Raw genomic sequence first — 17,412 nt, forward strand, 5'->3', positions numbered from 1 at the left:
ATTAATGAGGCAAAGTCGGAAGGGACATTGACAAGATGTATTAACATCTTGTCTGTCGAAGCGGGGGGAGCGCAAACTCCCCCCTCCGGCGATGTCCCCTTGGCAAAGCAGATAGCGTCAGCAGGCGGAACCGTCAGCCCCTGTCAGTTAGCGCACATGGGCTCCTTTATACATGGGGGAGAAGCGGTATCAGTGCACATAACGTGCGCTGATACCCCTTCTCTTCCATAACAACACTTCATACATCTGCCCCTATGATACAAATCCATTACATGCTAGCAGACATCAGAAAATGGGGCAGATATATTGAGCCTGGAGAAGAGATAAAGTGGAGATAAAGTGAAAGGAGATTAAGCACCAGCCAATCAACTCCCAACTGTCATTTTCAAACACAGTTCATTGGTTGGTACTTTATCTCCTTTCACTTTATCTCCACTTTATCTCCAGTTTATCTCTTCTCCAGGCTTAATACATCTGCCCCATTATGTCTACCAGGCATGTCCTGGCCAATGGACACTATCATACTACTTTGTAGACAAAAATGAAACTCTCTCTCTCCCGTGGATCACCCCCCTTGCGGGATTCCTGCGCTCACCACGCAGTGGGCCTAATGCCTCGCTACGCTCGGCACACTATTTTATTCTCCCGCTATGGGTGTTGAGGACACCCATAGAGGGACAAAGTGCCGACATTGCGGCATTTTGACCGCATCCTATGCTATGTTAGTGCCCGTGGGCCATTCAGCGAGCCTGCTCATCACTTCAGCAGGCAGAAAGATGAACGACCCGTTGTGCAGGATCCTGGCCACATTGTTCCATGTGTAGGCATGATGACCAATGTGGCCATGTCCTGGCACTACATCTCCACCCACTGCCCCACACGCACCCCACCCCCCGCTGCCACACTGAAGTCACCCCTGGCAGACACAGAGAGAGGCCAGCAGTGAGCCGGAGATATCAAATGAATAGGGCGGCCACCCTTTTCAATTAAATGGGCGGCCGCTGATTGGCTGAGAAATCTCCTGCCCACCACTGGCCTCTCTTCGTGTCTGCCAGCGATGGGGGTGACTGCGGCAGGGGTGCGGTGGAGGGGCAGACCCCATACACTCCAGATCATGGCCACACTGAACGATTAAGTAAACCCTCTGATTTTTTTTCTCAATCGTTCTGTGTGGCCATGATCACGGGTGTTCTGGGTTTCAAAGGAAATTGGATAGATATTGGATTTCTTTCCGATATATATCCATGTGTGGTCACCTTTAGTCTTTTGGAATTAGGGTTAAGATCGGTGTAAATCTAAAGTAAACTGACTGCAAACATACAGTGTATGAGACCATTTTGTGTGTCCAACTTTTTTTTAACCTATCAAAGAACATCAAAGGGACTTTGGCAGTGTGGCTAGGTGCATATGATGTCATAATGTCACATGGTAGTCTCACAATGCTCCTCTGGGAACGTTGGATGGCCAGGATATCTATATGGGGCCTTTGGAACTGCTGGGCCCCAGGCAGGTGCCTAGGTTGCCTTGTGGAAAATCTGCCTCCACTTTAATTATTTGCATCTTCATTTATCTCCTCCCTGTCCCTTTCGTGCATACCCTCCTTAATGCCATTGATAGTCCATGTAAATGAAAGGAGATATGTGTAAAATTACATTTTTAGCTTTGCGAGAGGAAAAAAGTTTGAAAAAAAAAAATGTCCTTCTTAGTCTACAATAATTACCTCTGGTTGTTATTAAAATGTCAAATAGTTGCCTTATTTCATTGTTTTTAACTTTTAATATGAACTGAACTATTTTTTATTTACTCCTCACAGGAGCCCTCTTCCCTTGCTCGGCATTGGCTTCTATGGACTGCTGATTCTTTCCCTGATGATTGCAGATTTCATTTATTACTACAGACTCAATAAGAAAGCCTTCTACATCATGCTGAGTCGCACTTGGCTCGGAAGGCACCTTGTTCTTCCTCTTTTCCATAGAAATGCTGAGGAAAACATTCAGCACAGTAACAAAGGTGGAACAAAAAGGATGACGGAGGATGAGAAACATGGCAAGCACAGACCTTCAGAAGGCAGAGTGTGAGGATTCTGTGGAGGTGGATGTACAATGACTTTAAAACATGGACTAAAATAATATTTATATACCTACTTGACAATGTGACAATCACAAGCCTGACAAAGAAAAAATGACAATTTATTTTGTTTTGTACAAGCAATAACAGCTTTCAGCATACGCATACATCACGGCACTACCCATATATACAGTGCAATGTGCCATTTCATATACTGTACATATATAGCACTCCTGGAGTCTTCTGATTGTAATGACAGATCTCTACATAAACATTGTAGGATAGATATATAAAAGCTTGGAGAGAGATAAAATGGAGAGAACTAAAATACCAACCAATCGTCTCCTAACTGCTATTTTACAGTCTGTGTTTGACAAAATGACAGAAGCTCCCATGTATGAGTGCACCACTAATATTCCATTCAGGCCCTTTTTAGCTTTAAACCTTTTGCAACTATATTTCATAGGCAGGTACACTACTATGTTGTCAGAACATTGAGGGTATGAAGCAGTGATAAGGGAGAAGTGATAAAGTGCCTGGTACTTTATCACTGGCCAATCAGCTCCTGACTGTCCCTTTTTAAGCCCAGCCTGTAACTTAACAGTCAGGAGCTGTTTTGCCGGTGATAAAGTACCAGGCACTTTATCACTTCTTCTCCCTTATCGCTGCTTCATACATCTACCCCCACAGTGGTTAAGGCCCCCATACACTGTTCTGACTTGTCTGAGGCACAAGTCAGACCTGATTTCCCTTGAAAGCTCTCTCAGCCAATCAGCGGCCACCCTCTTATTTGAATGGGAGTTTTGAAATCTCCTGCCTGCTCGCTGCTACCAAAAATCCCAGTCAAATGGTCAGACGGCCACTGATTGCTTGAAAGAGCTCTCTCAGCCAATCAGCGGCCGCCTATTAATTTAAAAATTCAACTTCCTGGGCGGCACTTTTTAAATGTGATAAATCGCATGAAATTTATCACATGTAAAATGGCACATCAAGTGCCAAATTATATGTGAGCCCTGCCAGGGGAGCTCAAGAAAAATCGGGTCTGACTATTGTATGGGGGCCTTTACTTTATACACAATAAAAGTTTTCATTTTTTTATGGGCACAAAAAGGAACCTACCACTTTGTAGGTAGGGTCATGTCTAAATATATTATCTTGCCCCCGTTTATTATTTGGCATGTATTTATTTGGAAGGTATAATAGGAATGTTTTATTACAGCTATATTGGGAAGGAAGTCACAGTTAAATATAACAATAATTGAAAAGGTAACAATAAGTGGGGCACCTTTTTTATTAAAATTGGAGCATGAAATCCATGTGGGCTCTGGGCTCATGGTAGATGTAGTACAGTGTTATGCAGGAGCTTTACTACTAATACCCCGTTCTCACTGCTAGGCAAATTCCCGGGTTTAGCATGTCGACCCCATAATTTGCCTTTTAATACAGATTTCTTTTTAGCATGGGTATGCAGACACGGGTTTATCTGTTCACACTGCAAAAAAATCCGTGTTAAAAGGCAAATTACCGGGTAGAACTGCTTCACCCGGTAATTTGCCTAGCAGTGAGAATGGGGGTCCGGCATTACAGTCACTGGCATTAAAATGGCAGTTTGAACACGGAATGACTTCCATCTGCCTACTTCCACACCATGGCACGATTATTAGAAATGGTTACCTAGCTTACTGTAGTCTTACATATAGTTGTATGACTGCGATACGTACACCAAGGCTCAAAGGTTGACATGGTAATGTCCGACTCATGAAAAGTTTGGTATCAGTTTTTCACTTTATTATCCATGTGGCCTATGACTAACAGAACAGTAAAGCTGAGCAGGGACAGAAAATCCACACAATTTCTGGTGACAGCCCTGAAGGTGAGCGCATCGGTAGTACAGCGAGGCACCTGGCCCGAAGCGTGATGAGCAAAGCAAGCCATGCAAGGCTATGCGGAACACTATTATGGGGTTCATGTGCTCAAATGTACAAAATGACACTAAAAAGTGAAAAACTCAAGTAAACCTTTTCATGAGTCAACATTTTGGGGTCGACCTAATTACTGTCGACCCCATGAACCATACCTGAGGCAAATATAGTTGATAATCTATCCTTTGGATGTTCATTACATGCTTGTAAGATCAATGATACCACTTTTCCACTAGCCCAGGTTATTGCCGGGTCTACAAGGGCCACGGTTCAGTGTATAATAGCCCCTGAAATATAACCTGGGTACCCTGTCTGGGTTGCAGTGTAAATGGGTGTCCTGTGTCCAGTTAAAACCCTATGGAGAACCAGCACTTGGCAGAGCAAAGACCCACGGTACTTGTGTAGTTTCACGGCGCCAGCATGGGGTTTCAAGCCACATAACATTGTTCGGATACCATTTTCAGACCAGGGTATTAGTTCCGCACATAGACCCCCCCCCCCCCCCCTTATTAATGCAAGTCCATTATAATGAAAGGAATGTAGTGAAGTGGCCTTACAGGTCCCACAAAAAATGGGTGTGGTATAACACACCGACAGTTGGGATTCCGACAGTCATTACTCCGACGTCGGAATCACGACTGCACAGCGGGGGGAGCGCAATGAAGCCCTTTGCGAGCTCGCTGCGCTCGCCATGCTGCGGGCACGGTGGCGAGCTGAGCTCGCCACCTATTTTATTATCCCTCTATGGGGGTCGTAGACCCCCACGAGGGAGCAGTCGGGATTCCGACGTTGGAGTAATGACTGTCGGAATCCCGACTTTCGGGGAGCTGTCCGGCACCCCAAAAATATAGGTGTACATCATGGTAATTTTACCAGGAGCATGAAGTACATTTGTTGCTAAGCAGAGCGGACCATGGTGCTGGTATCACTTTAGCGCTCATCCTGCATAAGTAGCCATAGAACACTAATATTGGTGAAATAAAGGCCTGGTGCCTCTCCACAAAGGTAACATTAATACCTAGGGATGTGTAAACACACACTTGTGTTTCTAGCAATATTTAATGGTTCTTTACAGCAATTTTAAAGTAATATAGACTATTGCAGTATGAATGTGTACCATGTATAAAATAATAAAATCACTTAAATGAACGGTTTTGGTGTGTATTAACTTTGCATTTGATTTTGGCATTGATCTACCTGCTATTACACAGGTCTATGGATATGAGAATAAGGAGTGATGAACTTGAAATGTTCACTGTTGTTTGATGGATGCACATCGGGCACCTGATACCATTGTGTTTTTAAATGTTACCAAAATATTTTCTCCACATTCTCTGTGTCAATTATACATGATTCCCGGGTACCACCAAGACTTTTTTATGTTAATCAATTTCTGGAACCCTGGTGGCAATCGGAGCATCCTCAGTGTAAAGTAGGACAGACTACTGGACCGGTTATTATATTTATTTTTCACACTTCGCGGATTGTCAATGGCTGACAACCCTGCGGTGCGAGGGGAAAAAAAGTAACTTTATATACAAAATTTGGATAAGACAGGTATTGAGAGCACATACACCTGCTAAACCTCGCTCCCAATTTAACTTTTCCCATTCACATTGAGGACGTGGACTGCATTGGGTACACAGTCATTAGGTCAACCCATATTAGGTTGACATGCATTGGGTCCACATTGCTTGGGTCAACATAGCCAAGGTTGACTGGGTTGGAAGGTCGAACTTCCAACCATGTCAACCTATTTCATAGGTCGATCTAAGCCGTGTCAAGTGGCCGACTCAATGCATTTTGACCTAATATAGGTCCACCCAGTTACCCATACCCCTGCATTGCGACAGTCCATTATAGGGTTCGGCTTAAATCAGCTAAAAACACTATATGAATGTCAACAGTTGTCATGTAGACATAACATCCATGCCGACAGTCTGAATGTCAACATTTTGTATAACACCTCCATTGGCCATGTACAGAATGCGGTTTCTAACTGAGAAGTTATATGGGAATAACTTGTGTAACTGATAGACTGACTAATCTTGGAAACAAAATATGACCTTAAAAAGGTCATTCACGGACCCTCCATTGTGGTATATTATACCCCTTTCACACCAGAAGCAAATTCCCGGGTTAAAGCTTTCGAACCCAGGAATTTGCTGGAAAACCCGGGTTTTTCTTTGGTGTGAAAGGGTCAACACGGGTCTTAAATCCCAGCACTCTGACCCTGCTCTTGACCAGGGTTGGAGTGCCGGGATTTAAGACCCATGTTGACCCTTTCACACCAAAGAAAAACCCGGGTTTTTCAGCAAATTCCTGGGTTCGAAAGCTTTAACCTGGGAATTTGCTTCTGGCGTGAATTGGGGCCAGACTTCACCCGGCAAAATGACCCGGCACTCTAAAATGCCCGGTAATTGCTGGGTTGCCGGTGTGAAAGGGGTATGAGTGTTAAGCGCTAACTGCTTCCCAATATGTTGAAGCCTGATATGTAATAGGCACTGCTTGCAAAACATACTAGTAAATAAACCATGTACAGAATATTAATCTTTAACAGTTAGAGCCACATATTGTAGTCTTATGGACAAAGTCATAAAAATATAATAAAACAACAGAAACCAACCAACCATGCATAACAGTACTCAGTCAAGAACAGGAGATATAAGGGCATATTTATCACAATCCGCAACTCAGATGCGGATGGGCTGTGATAAATTTGCCCCAATCCACAACTTAAATGAATACATCACAGGGATGCATGAATTACCGCATGCAAGGGCATAGCTTGTAAGAAAGCTCTGTCTGATGAATCTGCTTTCAAGAAAAATACCATGAGGTCATACTGCCACTCCCCCTTGTCCTTCTGCTTATCAGCAGTGGCAGATTCAGGGGGTGGGGGATGTAACCCAAAGTATGTGCCCCCCTGTCATTAGTAAGTGCTGCAGGCTGTCAGCCAGAGTGCCAGTGCGAGGTCCAGTGCAGAGGGTATAGATCAGGGGTGTCCAAACTTTTGGCGACGAGGGCCAGATTTGGTGAAGTGTAAATGTGTGGGGGCCGACCATTCAGCCTGACATTCTTTGAATCATTAATCACATCAGAATGGTCCCCCACTCTGCCCCCATTCACTCTCATAGGCGAATCTAGAGTTATGGTAATGGGTGGTCCCAGATCTAGACATAACAGTAGGGGGACCTTTGCGCGGCGTAGCCGCGCGGCAAAAAAGGGGCATGACCTCATGGGAAGGAGGTGTGGTATCACAAAAAGGGGTGTGGTATTACACGTTAGACCATACACAGTAATGCCCATTACACATTTTCGAAAACTCCGTAATACCCATTACACATAAAGCCACACGCCGTAATGCCAATTACACATAAGGCCACACACTATAATGCCCATTACACATTGGGCCACACATCATGATGCCCATTACATACTATATAACAAACCGTAATGCCCATTACATATTTGCCACTTAAGTGCTGCTTACCTACGTGCTCATTGCTAGGGGGTTCTTGCTTGATGGCACCATAGTACCCATTACACATGATGCCGCACACCATAGTACCCATTACACATGATGCCGCACACCATAGTACCCATTACACATGATGCCGCACACCATAGTACCCATTACACATGATGCCACACATCATAGTACCCATTACACATGATGCCGCACACCATAGTACCCATTACACATGATGCTGCACACCATAGTACCCATTACACATGATGCCGCGCACCATAGTACCCATTACACATGATGCCGCACACCATAGTACCCATTACACATGATGCCAAACACCATAGTACCCATTACACATGATGCCGCACACCATAGTACCCATTACACATGATGCCACACACCATAGTACCCATTACACATGATGCCGCACACCATAGTACCCATTACACATGATGCCGCACACCATAGTACCCATTACACATGATGCCGCACACCATAGTACCCATTACACATGATGCCACACATCATAGTACCCATTACACATGATGCCACACATCATAGTACCCATTACACATGATGCCACACACCATAGTACCCATTACACATGATGCTACACACCATAGTACCCATTACACATGATGCCACACACCATAGTACCCATTACACATGATGCCACACACCATAGTACCCATTACACATGATGCCACACACCATAGTACCCATTACACATGATGCCACACACCATAGTACCCATTACACATGATGCCACACACCATAGTACCCATTACGCATGATGCCGCACACCATAGTACCCATTACACATGATGCTGCACACCATAGTACCCATTACACATGATGCCACACACCATAGTACCCATTACACATGATGCCACACACCATAGTACCCATTACACATGATGCCGCACACCATAGTACCCATTACACATGATGCCGCACACCATAGTACCCATTACACATGATGCTGCACACCGTAATGCCCTTTACACATTAAGCCACACATTATGCGTAATGCCCCCACATACCGCCACTTGTAGTGTCCCTTAAGCGATGCCCCCAAAAGAGCCTCTTACTGGGGGTACTTACTCAACTTTTATATGAGCCTTCGCTGCTGCTGCAGGGAGAGATGGAGAGCGGTGCAGCTGCTTCTATGGGGAGAGGAGCAGAGCGCAGCGCAGAGCACGCTCCCACTCCCCTCCTGGTGTCCCCTCTAGCCGAGTGGATATTTGAAATATTGTGCGCGCTGTTGTTGTGTGTGACGTCGGGGGAGCACGCCGGGCGCCGGCACCACATGATTAATGGGGGGGGGGGGCGGGCTGAGGTGAAAGCGGGGAGAAGAATTGGAGTGGAAGCTGCAGGGGTGACAGTTATTGACAGCTGGGCAGAGAGCAGGAGGCTGCCCGGCTGTATTCAGAGCACTGCAGGTCATGGCTGTTTGAAATAATACCCCTTTCACAACAGAAAATGCAGGGATTTACTCGGTAATATGGTCCCAGGATCATGCAGGGACATTACCAGGCTGACCCCTTATACACCAGCCTAGTCCCGGTATTTTCTGGTGTGAGGGGGAGAGACAACCACTCCCCTCTCCCTACCCCCCTTTAACCAACCAGCTATATCTTCGGAACCAACTGACCCATTTACATGAGACCAGTATCATATTGAAGAACTTTTGAGTTGGCTTCAAATGATTTTGTTCCCGTGAAACAAAAAAAAAACAGTTTAACCTCAATATCCCTGGAAGCAATTAACCCATATGGATCCAGCCTGGTATCAGATTGAAGGCCCAGCGATTTGGGTTCGACTGAGATCAACCTTGAGCTTCAGTGATGCCGAAGGGGGAACTGGCAGCCGTTGAACTGGGTGGGGGTCGGAATATGTGGGTCCCATGTTATCCTATAGGGAAAACGTTCCAGCTTTGCCTGGCCGTATCTCCGGTTCACAGTGGGCTAGAGACACGCGGCTGGGCTCGTTGGAAAGCCCCATCCCTCAGCTACAAAATGTGCTAATGGGTGGTCCTGTGCACCCCCGGACCACCCCCTAGATTCGCCTATGTTCACTCTGTCCCCCAGCCTGCCCCTTCACTGTATTTCCCCCAGCCTGCCCCCCATTCACTGTATGTCCCCCAGCCTGCCCCTCCTTCACTGTATGTCCCCCATTCACTGTATGTTCCCCACTCTGCACCCATTCACTCTGTCCCCCAGCCTGCCCCCTTCTCTTAATGTCCATCAGTGCCTCTATTCATTGTATGTCCCCAAGCCTGACCCTCCTTCACTGTATGACCCCCATTCACTATGTACCGCACTCTGCCACCATTCACTGTATGTCACCCAGCCTGCCCCTGCTCCCCCTTCTCTGAATGGCCATCACTGCCTCCATTCACTGTATGTCCCCCAGCCTGACCCTCCTTCACTGTATGTCCCCCACTATGCCCCCTCCCTTCTCTGTATTATTATTATTATTATTATTATTATTATTATAATTTTATTTATAAGGCGCCACAAGTGTTTCGCAGCGCCGTACAAAGGAACAATACAGGGAGACAAAACTTGGCATAACATTGAATAAATAACAAAAATACAGTACAAATAAAGAGCACCACAGTTCAATACACATTACAGCTTAAATGTAAGTAGTGAGGACCCAATCAACATACAACTAGAGGCTTGACGCCAATGATGGAGATGAGTATGCAGACGAAGATGGTCACTGAGTGTTGGAGTAAAGGAGAGCTGTGAGTGAAATGTGAAGAGAAGTGGGCTTTGACAACAGGAGCATAGGCGAATCTAGGGGGTGGTCCGGGGGTGCACAGGACCACCCATTAGCCCATTTTTTAGCTGATGGATGGGGCTTTCCAACGAGCCCAGCCCCGTGTCTCTAGCCCTCTGGGAACCGGAGATACGGCCAGGCAAAGCTGGAACGTTTTCCCTATAGGATAACATGGGACCCCCACCCAGTTCAACGGCTGCCAGTTCCCCCTTCGGCATCACTGAAGCTCGAGGTTGATCTCAGTCGAACCCAAATCGCTGGGCCTTCAATCTGATACCAGGCTGGATCTATATGGATTAATTGGTTCCAGGGATATTGAGGTTAAACCGTTTTTTTTTTTTCATTTCTTAAATGTAATTTCATGACTGTTTATGTTTTTTGAGGGCAGATTTCTCTGGAACCAAACAGCCCAGTTTAATGGGACCAAAATCATTCGAAGCCAACTCAAAAGTTCTTCAATATGATACTGGTCTCATGTAAATGGGTCAGTTGGTTCCGAAGATATAGCTGGTTTGTTAAAGGGGAGTAGGGAGAGGAGAGTGGTTGTCTCTCCCCCTCACACCAGAAAATGCAGGGACATTCCCAGGCTGACCCCTTATACACCAGCCTGGGAATGTCCCTGCATGATCCTGGGACCATATTCCTGGGAAAATCCCTGCATTTTCTGTTGTGAAAGGGGTATTATTTCAAAGGGGCATTACGGTGTGCAGCATCATGTGTAAGCGGCATTATGTGTGCAGCATCATGTGTAAGGTACATTATGTGTGCAGCATCATGTGTAATGGGTACTATGGTACACGGCATCATGTGTAATGGGTACTATGGTGTGTGGCATCATGTGTAATGGGTACTATGGTGTGCAGCATCATGTGTAATGGGTACTATGGTGTGTGGCATCATGTGTAATGGGTACTATGGTGCGCGGCATCAAGTGTAATGGGTACTATGGTGCGCGGCATCATGTGTAATGGGTACTATTTTGTGCGGCATCATGTGTTATGGGTACTATGGTGCCATCAAGCAAGAACCCCCTAGCAATGAGCACGTAGGTAAGCAGCACTTATGTGGCAAATATGTAATGGGCATTACGGTTTGTTATATAGTATGTAATGGGCATCATGATATGTGGCACAATGTGTAATGGGCACTATGGTGTGTGGCCTTATGTGTAATTGGCATTACGGCGTGTGGCTTTATGTGTAATGGGTATTACGGAGTTTGCTAAAATGTGTAATGGGCATTACTGTGTATGGTCTAAAGTGTAATACCACACCCCTTTTTGTGATGCCACGCCTCCTTCCCATGAGACCACTCCCCCTTTTTGACGCGCGGCTCAGCCGCGCAAAGCCTCCCCTGCTGTTATGTCTAGATCTGGGACCACCCAATACCATAATTCTAGATTCGCCTATGGATATGTATCAAACCTTGGAAAGAGGTAAAGTTGCGTTGTTGCCCAAATTAACCAGTCCGCTTCTGTCATTTCAATTTGCTAGATAAATGACAGACGTTCATAGATCTGGACGTTTATAATGTAACATGGCAGCTAGAAGCTGACTGGCTGGTACTACCATGCAGTGCAGCATGATTTTGCCCATTTTGAGAACAAATTTGTCCTACCACCAAGTCTGAATTCTCTCACCAAGACTTAGTGCATAGACCCCTTGGTTGGTATAATAACGTAACACTATTAAAGTTAATGACATTTCCTCGGCTATGGTTGATGGAAAGACTAATAAATCATGGTGAATATTGATGCTGGCCAGGGGGAAATTCTACGTGTACTTGTATCATTTGTTTGTATGTTGGAAGAGGTTTTCCTAGGTTTCAGCGAAGCAAACTAGTGCTGTTTTATAAGGTGCGTACGCACTGGACAACGTTCTAAACAATATTGGCGATTATGACGGGTTGGAACAATAAAATCAGAATATCGTCCAGTTTATTATGATCGTTTAGTTATATATGGAGCTTCAGAGGTTCCACACGCCTAACAATACATAAATGAGCAAAGCACAAGAAAATAACTAATTGCAGTATTAGGACAATTACATGGTCAATATACACAGCTGCTTTAGGGGACACTGAAGCAATTACTAGGGTGGCAGAGAATATAAAATTGTAAAGGTGCCCATACACGCACCGATTTTCCCGGTGCAATGAGATGCGTGCTCCCGCGGCATCTCATCGCAAAGTACAAAAAGTATGTGCTGCACAATCGTGAACGTGAATGTTCTGGGCAGATTGCATTGTAAATGCGATATTGAGAAATGTGGGCCTTTGGCTGTGTGTAGAGTGGAAGCGTTGTTGCTATAGTGATGCAAAGATAGTGTGTGTGGTTGAATTGTGTGTGGCGGTGGTGTGGTGTTGTGGTGTAGGGGTATGTTGGGTTAAGGATTTTGTTGCTGTGCTGTAAGTTTAGGTAGGTGTAAAGTGCATGGGTTGGTGCTATAGTGGTGGAAAGGGAATCTGTACATCTGTCAGAACAGACTTAGATCTACAGTCATTAGGTCGACCCCGGAAGGTCGACTGGCCCCAAGGTCGACATGGGCCAAGGTCGACATGGTTCTAGGTCGACAGTCATTAGGTCAACATGAGTTTTTCACTGTTTTTTTGTCCCGAATGTCGACACAGTCGACATGGACACAGTTGGAGTTGAACCGCAGCCCCTCGCTTCGCTCGCAATGCTTCGGGCATGAAATACCGCCAGTCGGCACATGTCGGCTCAAAAAACAGTGAAAACTCATGTCAACCTAATGACTGTAGACCTAGAACCATGTCGACCTTGACCCATGTCAACCTTTAACCCTGTCGTCTTTGGGGCCAGTCGACCTTCCGGGGTCGACCGAAGTGTGTTCTGACAGATGACCGTTTCCCGTGGAAAGAGAGTGGGTGTGGGGTATTCATTTTGTATGGAGGGTGGATTGTGGGACCATGCAGGGGTGTTAGTTGTTGTGCTGCAGGTAGCATATGTGAACAGTGAAGGCTTAGTTACAATATAGCCAAAAGGTACCTGTTATCCATTGGTGGTATAGTGGGCAGTGTTCTGTCCTTGGGTGCTGGACTGGTGTCGGTGGACAGGCAGGTTCGAGGGGAGTGGGAGCTTAGTGTCAGCGGCGGCCGGTGGTGGCAGGTATCGGGCACAGTACTATTGCGGCCGGAGGGAGTGCCAGCAGCGGTCGCAGGGTAAAGGAGCCTGTGCCAGGATGAGCGCTTCGGGATGGCGGCAGGAGGAAGTAGGAGGCAGCGGGTGCATGGCTCTGCACTGTCTGTGCGGAGTGTGTGCTGGGTGGCAGGCATTGGGCACAGTACTATTGTGGCCGGAGGGGGTGCCAGGCAGCGGGTGCAGGGTAAAGGAGCCTGTGCCGGGATGAGCGCTTCGGGATGGCGGCAGGAGGAAGTAGGAGGCAGCGGGCGCATGGGTCTGCACTGTCTGTGCGGAGCGTGTGCTGGGTGGCAGGCATCGGGCACAGTACTATTGTGGCCGGAGGGGGTGCCAGGCAGCGGGCGCAGGGTAAAGGAGCCTGTGCCGGGATAAGCGCTTCAGGATGGCGGCAGGAGGAAGTAGGAGGCAGCGGGCGCATGGGTCTGCACTGTCTGTGCGGAGCGTGTGCTGGGGTGGCACAGGGAGTTACCGCGAGACTTGGATTGTGCTGCCTTTAAAGTGTGTGTGCGCAGCGCAAGATCCCGCGAGACTTCACAGAGCTCAGGTGCCGGGGCAGAGTGATCGTGTCTGTGTTTTATGTGTGTATTTATTGCGGGGGGGGGGGGGGGGGGGTGTATTATAGGTGTACGTTATTGCGGGGGGATGGGGGGGTGGTGTAGTGCAGGGGCAATATCTCCTATATATGTGGCTACATTTGGCAACATTTTATATTTGGTGTGCGTGTATAAGGTTGGGTGGGGGGTGGAGTTTCATGTGTGACCCCGCCCAGCGTTATAGACACACTCTGAGGATGATTGACACATATAGCCAAATATATAAGAGACTATGTGTTTCATCGCGCCCTACGGGCGCTCTTCACACCGTCGTAAGGGGCTGCGCCCCCTTAATTTGTTAACGTTTGTATTGTGAGAAATACAGTGTGGTTAGAATTGTATGAAAGATGCCTCTATTGCAACTTGAGTTATAGGTGAAATGTGTTAAATAGAGAGCATATGATTTGGAAGGGGTGTGTATTGTTTTGTTTAATAAAAAAGCGAATACAAGAACAGAAAATGTGCAATTCCTTTGCGCTGATGCCTAGGAAGCAGCTAGTACTGGTAAAAGAAAGTTCACCAACTTTCTCAAAACATAGGATACAGAAATTGGAAGTACCACTGCATAAAGCGCTTTCCAGGTCTGACTTACACTAATGGTACATAAGTGTCCTTATTGTAGGTGGGACAAGTTTTAAACTTGGGTCACTCCTAAAGTTATTCACAAGAGGGGAAGGTCACCAAAATCTTCAATAACTGTTGGATGTCCAAATGCTCTAAAACGGAAACAGAAAAATATTGCAACACCTTTTTTCAAAGGGAAAACAATTTATTTTGCACTCACAATTTCCAGATTTAAAAACAGCATATAATCACCAGCCGGTGATAACATGTGGGAGGTTACACCCAGGAATCCCTTCACCGATGTTTCCAGGTTCCGGACACCTTTCTCCTCGGGATGGAGACTCCAGGGGTCCTCCACTCCAAACAGCACAAGTAAAAAACAAGCATCGGTTCTACCAGCCACGGGAACACCTGCTTAATGCATTTCGGACCATTGGGGTCCTTCTTCAGAAGCATAATGTTTCCCGTGGCTGGTGGGATATAAATAGCAGAAAAGGGCGCCAAAACAGCATTACGCTGCCCTGACGCTATACAGGATGCGGAAGTGATTTGAGCCGCAACCGGAAGTGGAACGCCGTCATTTGCGTTCCACCGGGTGCTTCTCATGCGTTCCAAAATACCAGAAGGTCACTTCCGGTACGGAAGGATTGATGTATTGCACACTGCCCATTCAGTGGAGTGCACATTCCTTGTGCTCCACCTAATAGTACCCTACATAGGTCCGTATTTTTTATCAGTCCATATACAAGAAACAAGAGGGAGATGGAGGAGAATAAAGGGCAGTTAATCATTTTTCAGAAATCCGTACATTTTCATAACACATTAAAAAACATACACTTATAAAATATAACAGCAGATAAAAACAGAATATAATTTAAGAACAGCTAAAAGGGCAAAAATTATAAAAACCATTTAATTTCAAAGTCACTATTAAGACCATTTTAGCACCAGGGTATTAAGCTTAAAAATCCATCTAATTTCTGACTGGGCTAAACAAGTTTCTATATTTTTATTTCGCCACGTGGGTGTGATAACTTCAAGACCACCAAAAGCTTTAATACAACATTCTTTACAGTTGTGGACCTTTTTAAAATGAGCTGGAACTGTATGGGTTTCCAAACCTCTTCTTATATTATATACATGTTCCGCTAAGCGTGTCTTCAGGTTCCTGGTGGTCTTGCCCACATAAAATAAGCCACAGTCACATTGTAAAAAATAAATCACATTTTTGGAATTACATGTGATAAAATCATTGATTTTAAAACTGGTGCAATTAAAAGTGAATTCTTTGGTTTTGCTTATGCCCTTAGCTGTTCTACACATCAGGCCATTCCACAACGGTGGAACCCCTTCGTGCGGTCACTAGTTCGGGGCATCACGTCAAGGCAGCTTTTGACAAGTTTATCTTTTTAATCAAAAAGCGGTTACAGAGTAAGATGTACGTTATGTGGGCAATAGTATAGTAGGGTGTTTTCCAATCAACGTCTTCCCACTGGCGGAGATCACTATACAGGAAAACAGGAGGCTGGGTAGTGATAGGGGTGTGTGGGCATACGGGGGACTAAAGAGGTGGGTGTGGGACACTGTGCAGCTTCTGCCAGTGGGTGAGGGTCCAGCGTGGCAGTACAGGATGGTGGCCCTGAGTCAGTGTTTCTTCCTACTGGGTGGGAGTTAGGGTGCATAAGAGCAGGAGGCTGGGCTATGAGGCATGATAGGGGTATGTGGGCAACACCGCGTCAGCGACTCCCCAGTGGTGGAAGTTACGGTTCAAGAGAGCAGGAAGCTGGGTAGTGATTGGGGTGTGTGGGCATATGGGGGACTAAAGAGGAGGTGGGGGACACTGTGCAACTTCTGCCAGTGGGTGAGGGTCCACCGTGGCAGCACAGGAGCACAGGACGGTGCCCCTGAGTCAGTGTCTCCTCCTACTGGTGGAGCGGGTCACCACTGGCAGATGTTACGGAGCAGGAGAACAGGAGGCAGGGCAGTGATAGAAGTGTGTGGGAATGAGGGGTAGTAAAGGTTTTTGCCTGTTGCAGAGTAGGGATGGCCATTGGTGCAGACGCCATCGATGGTTGGTATTGATGGTGATTTTGCACCCTGCCATTCTTATAGATCTTTCCTTCGTTCAGTGTTGGCGCTAGTTTATTTGCTTGCAGAGCAGTGTGTAGAGTTTCCATTGTTTGACTTCTCTACTCAGTAGTTTGAATATCTGTGCTTTCATACTTATTATATTGTGAGAATATTATCACACCTCGAGAAGTTGTGACAAAGGACGTGTGTGGCATCGCTAGGCCATGATGGCGTTCGGGTAGGGCCGGATCGTGAAACAGCCAATGAAATGTGACTATCTTTGTATAGAATCAGACTGCATGAACAAATGGAGGGTTTGACTGTGGTGCGTGAATGCGGTGCTCGCTTTACATAAAGTGTTTATAAGCAGCGCTTATGAGGAGGATCATCTGGTAATCCTTTGAAGGAAATCTATCCTTCCATGATACATAATCAGATCCACCGTGTTTATTTTATATCTGAGTTCTTCGTATTTTAAACAGCGAGATTGGCAGGCAGCCCTCCTGCTAATCTCCCAGGACCCCTGATGGAAGTTCATGGTTGCTATCTTCTGCACCAAACAAGATGGAGAGTAGGCAATCCACTGTAAGAGCCAACCAGTTTTCCACCAATGACATGGAATTGGTGGACATATAGTGCATTTTTACACTAAATGCACTATAGTAGGTCCTATGGTCTCAGTGGTGGTCTGGGGTCCCAACTGCAGCGATGGAGGTCAGGGGTCCCATCTGCGGCTGGGGCGGGGAATAAACGGCCGCTCCGACCCAAGCCATTCGA

The 17,412-nt window shown here is 46.2% G+C and overlaps 1 protein-coding gene across 1 annotated transcript in view; it reads left to right on the forward strand.

Moving 5' to 3' along the window:
- LOC146072557 (protein shisa-like-1a) overlaps positions 1-4,649 on the forward strand; it is a 73,673-nt gene extending 69,024 nt beyond the window's left edge. The window contains exon 4 of the mRNA XM_083179775.1: positions 1,814-4,649. Coding sequence (XP_083035901.1) covers positions 1,814-2,078 — 265 coding nt within the window. The 3' untranslated portion in view covers positions 2,079-4,649. The remainder of the gene's footprint in view (positions 1-1,813) is intronic.
- The last annotated feature ends 12,763 nt before the right edge of the window (positions 4,650-17,412 follow it).

The sequence above is a fragment of the Crinia signifera genome, chromosome 4, assembly GCF_055691185.1.
Source record: "Crinia signifera chromosome 4, ASM5569118v1, whole genome shotgun sequence".
Classification (NCBI taxonomy): Eukaryota; Metazoa; Chordata; class Amphibia; order Anura; family Myobatrachidae; genus Crinia; species Crinia signifera.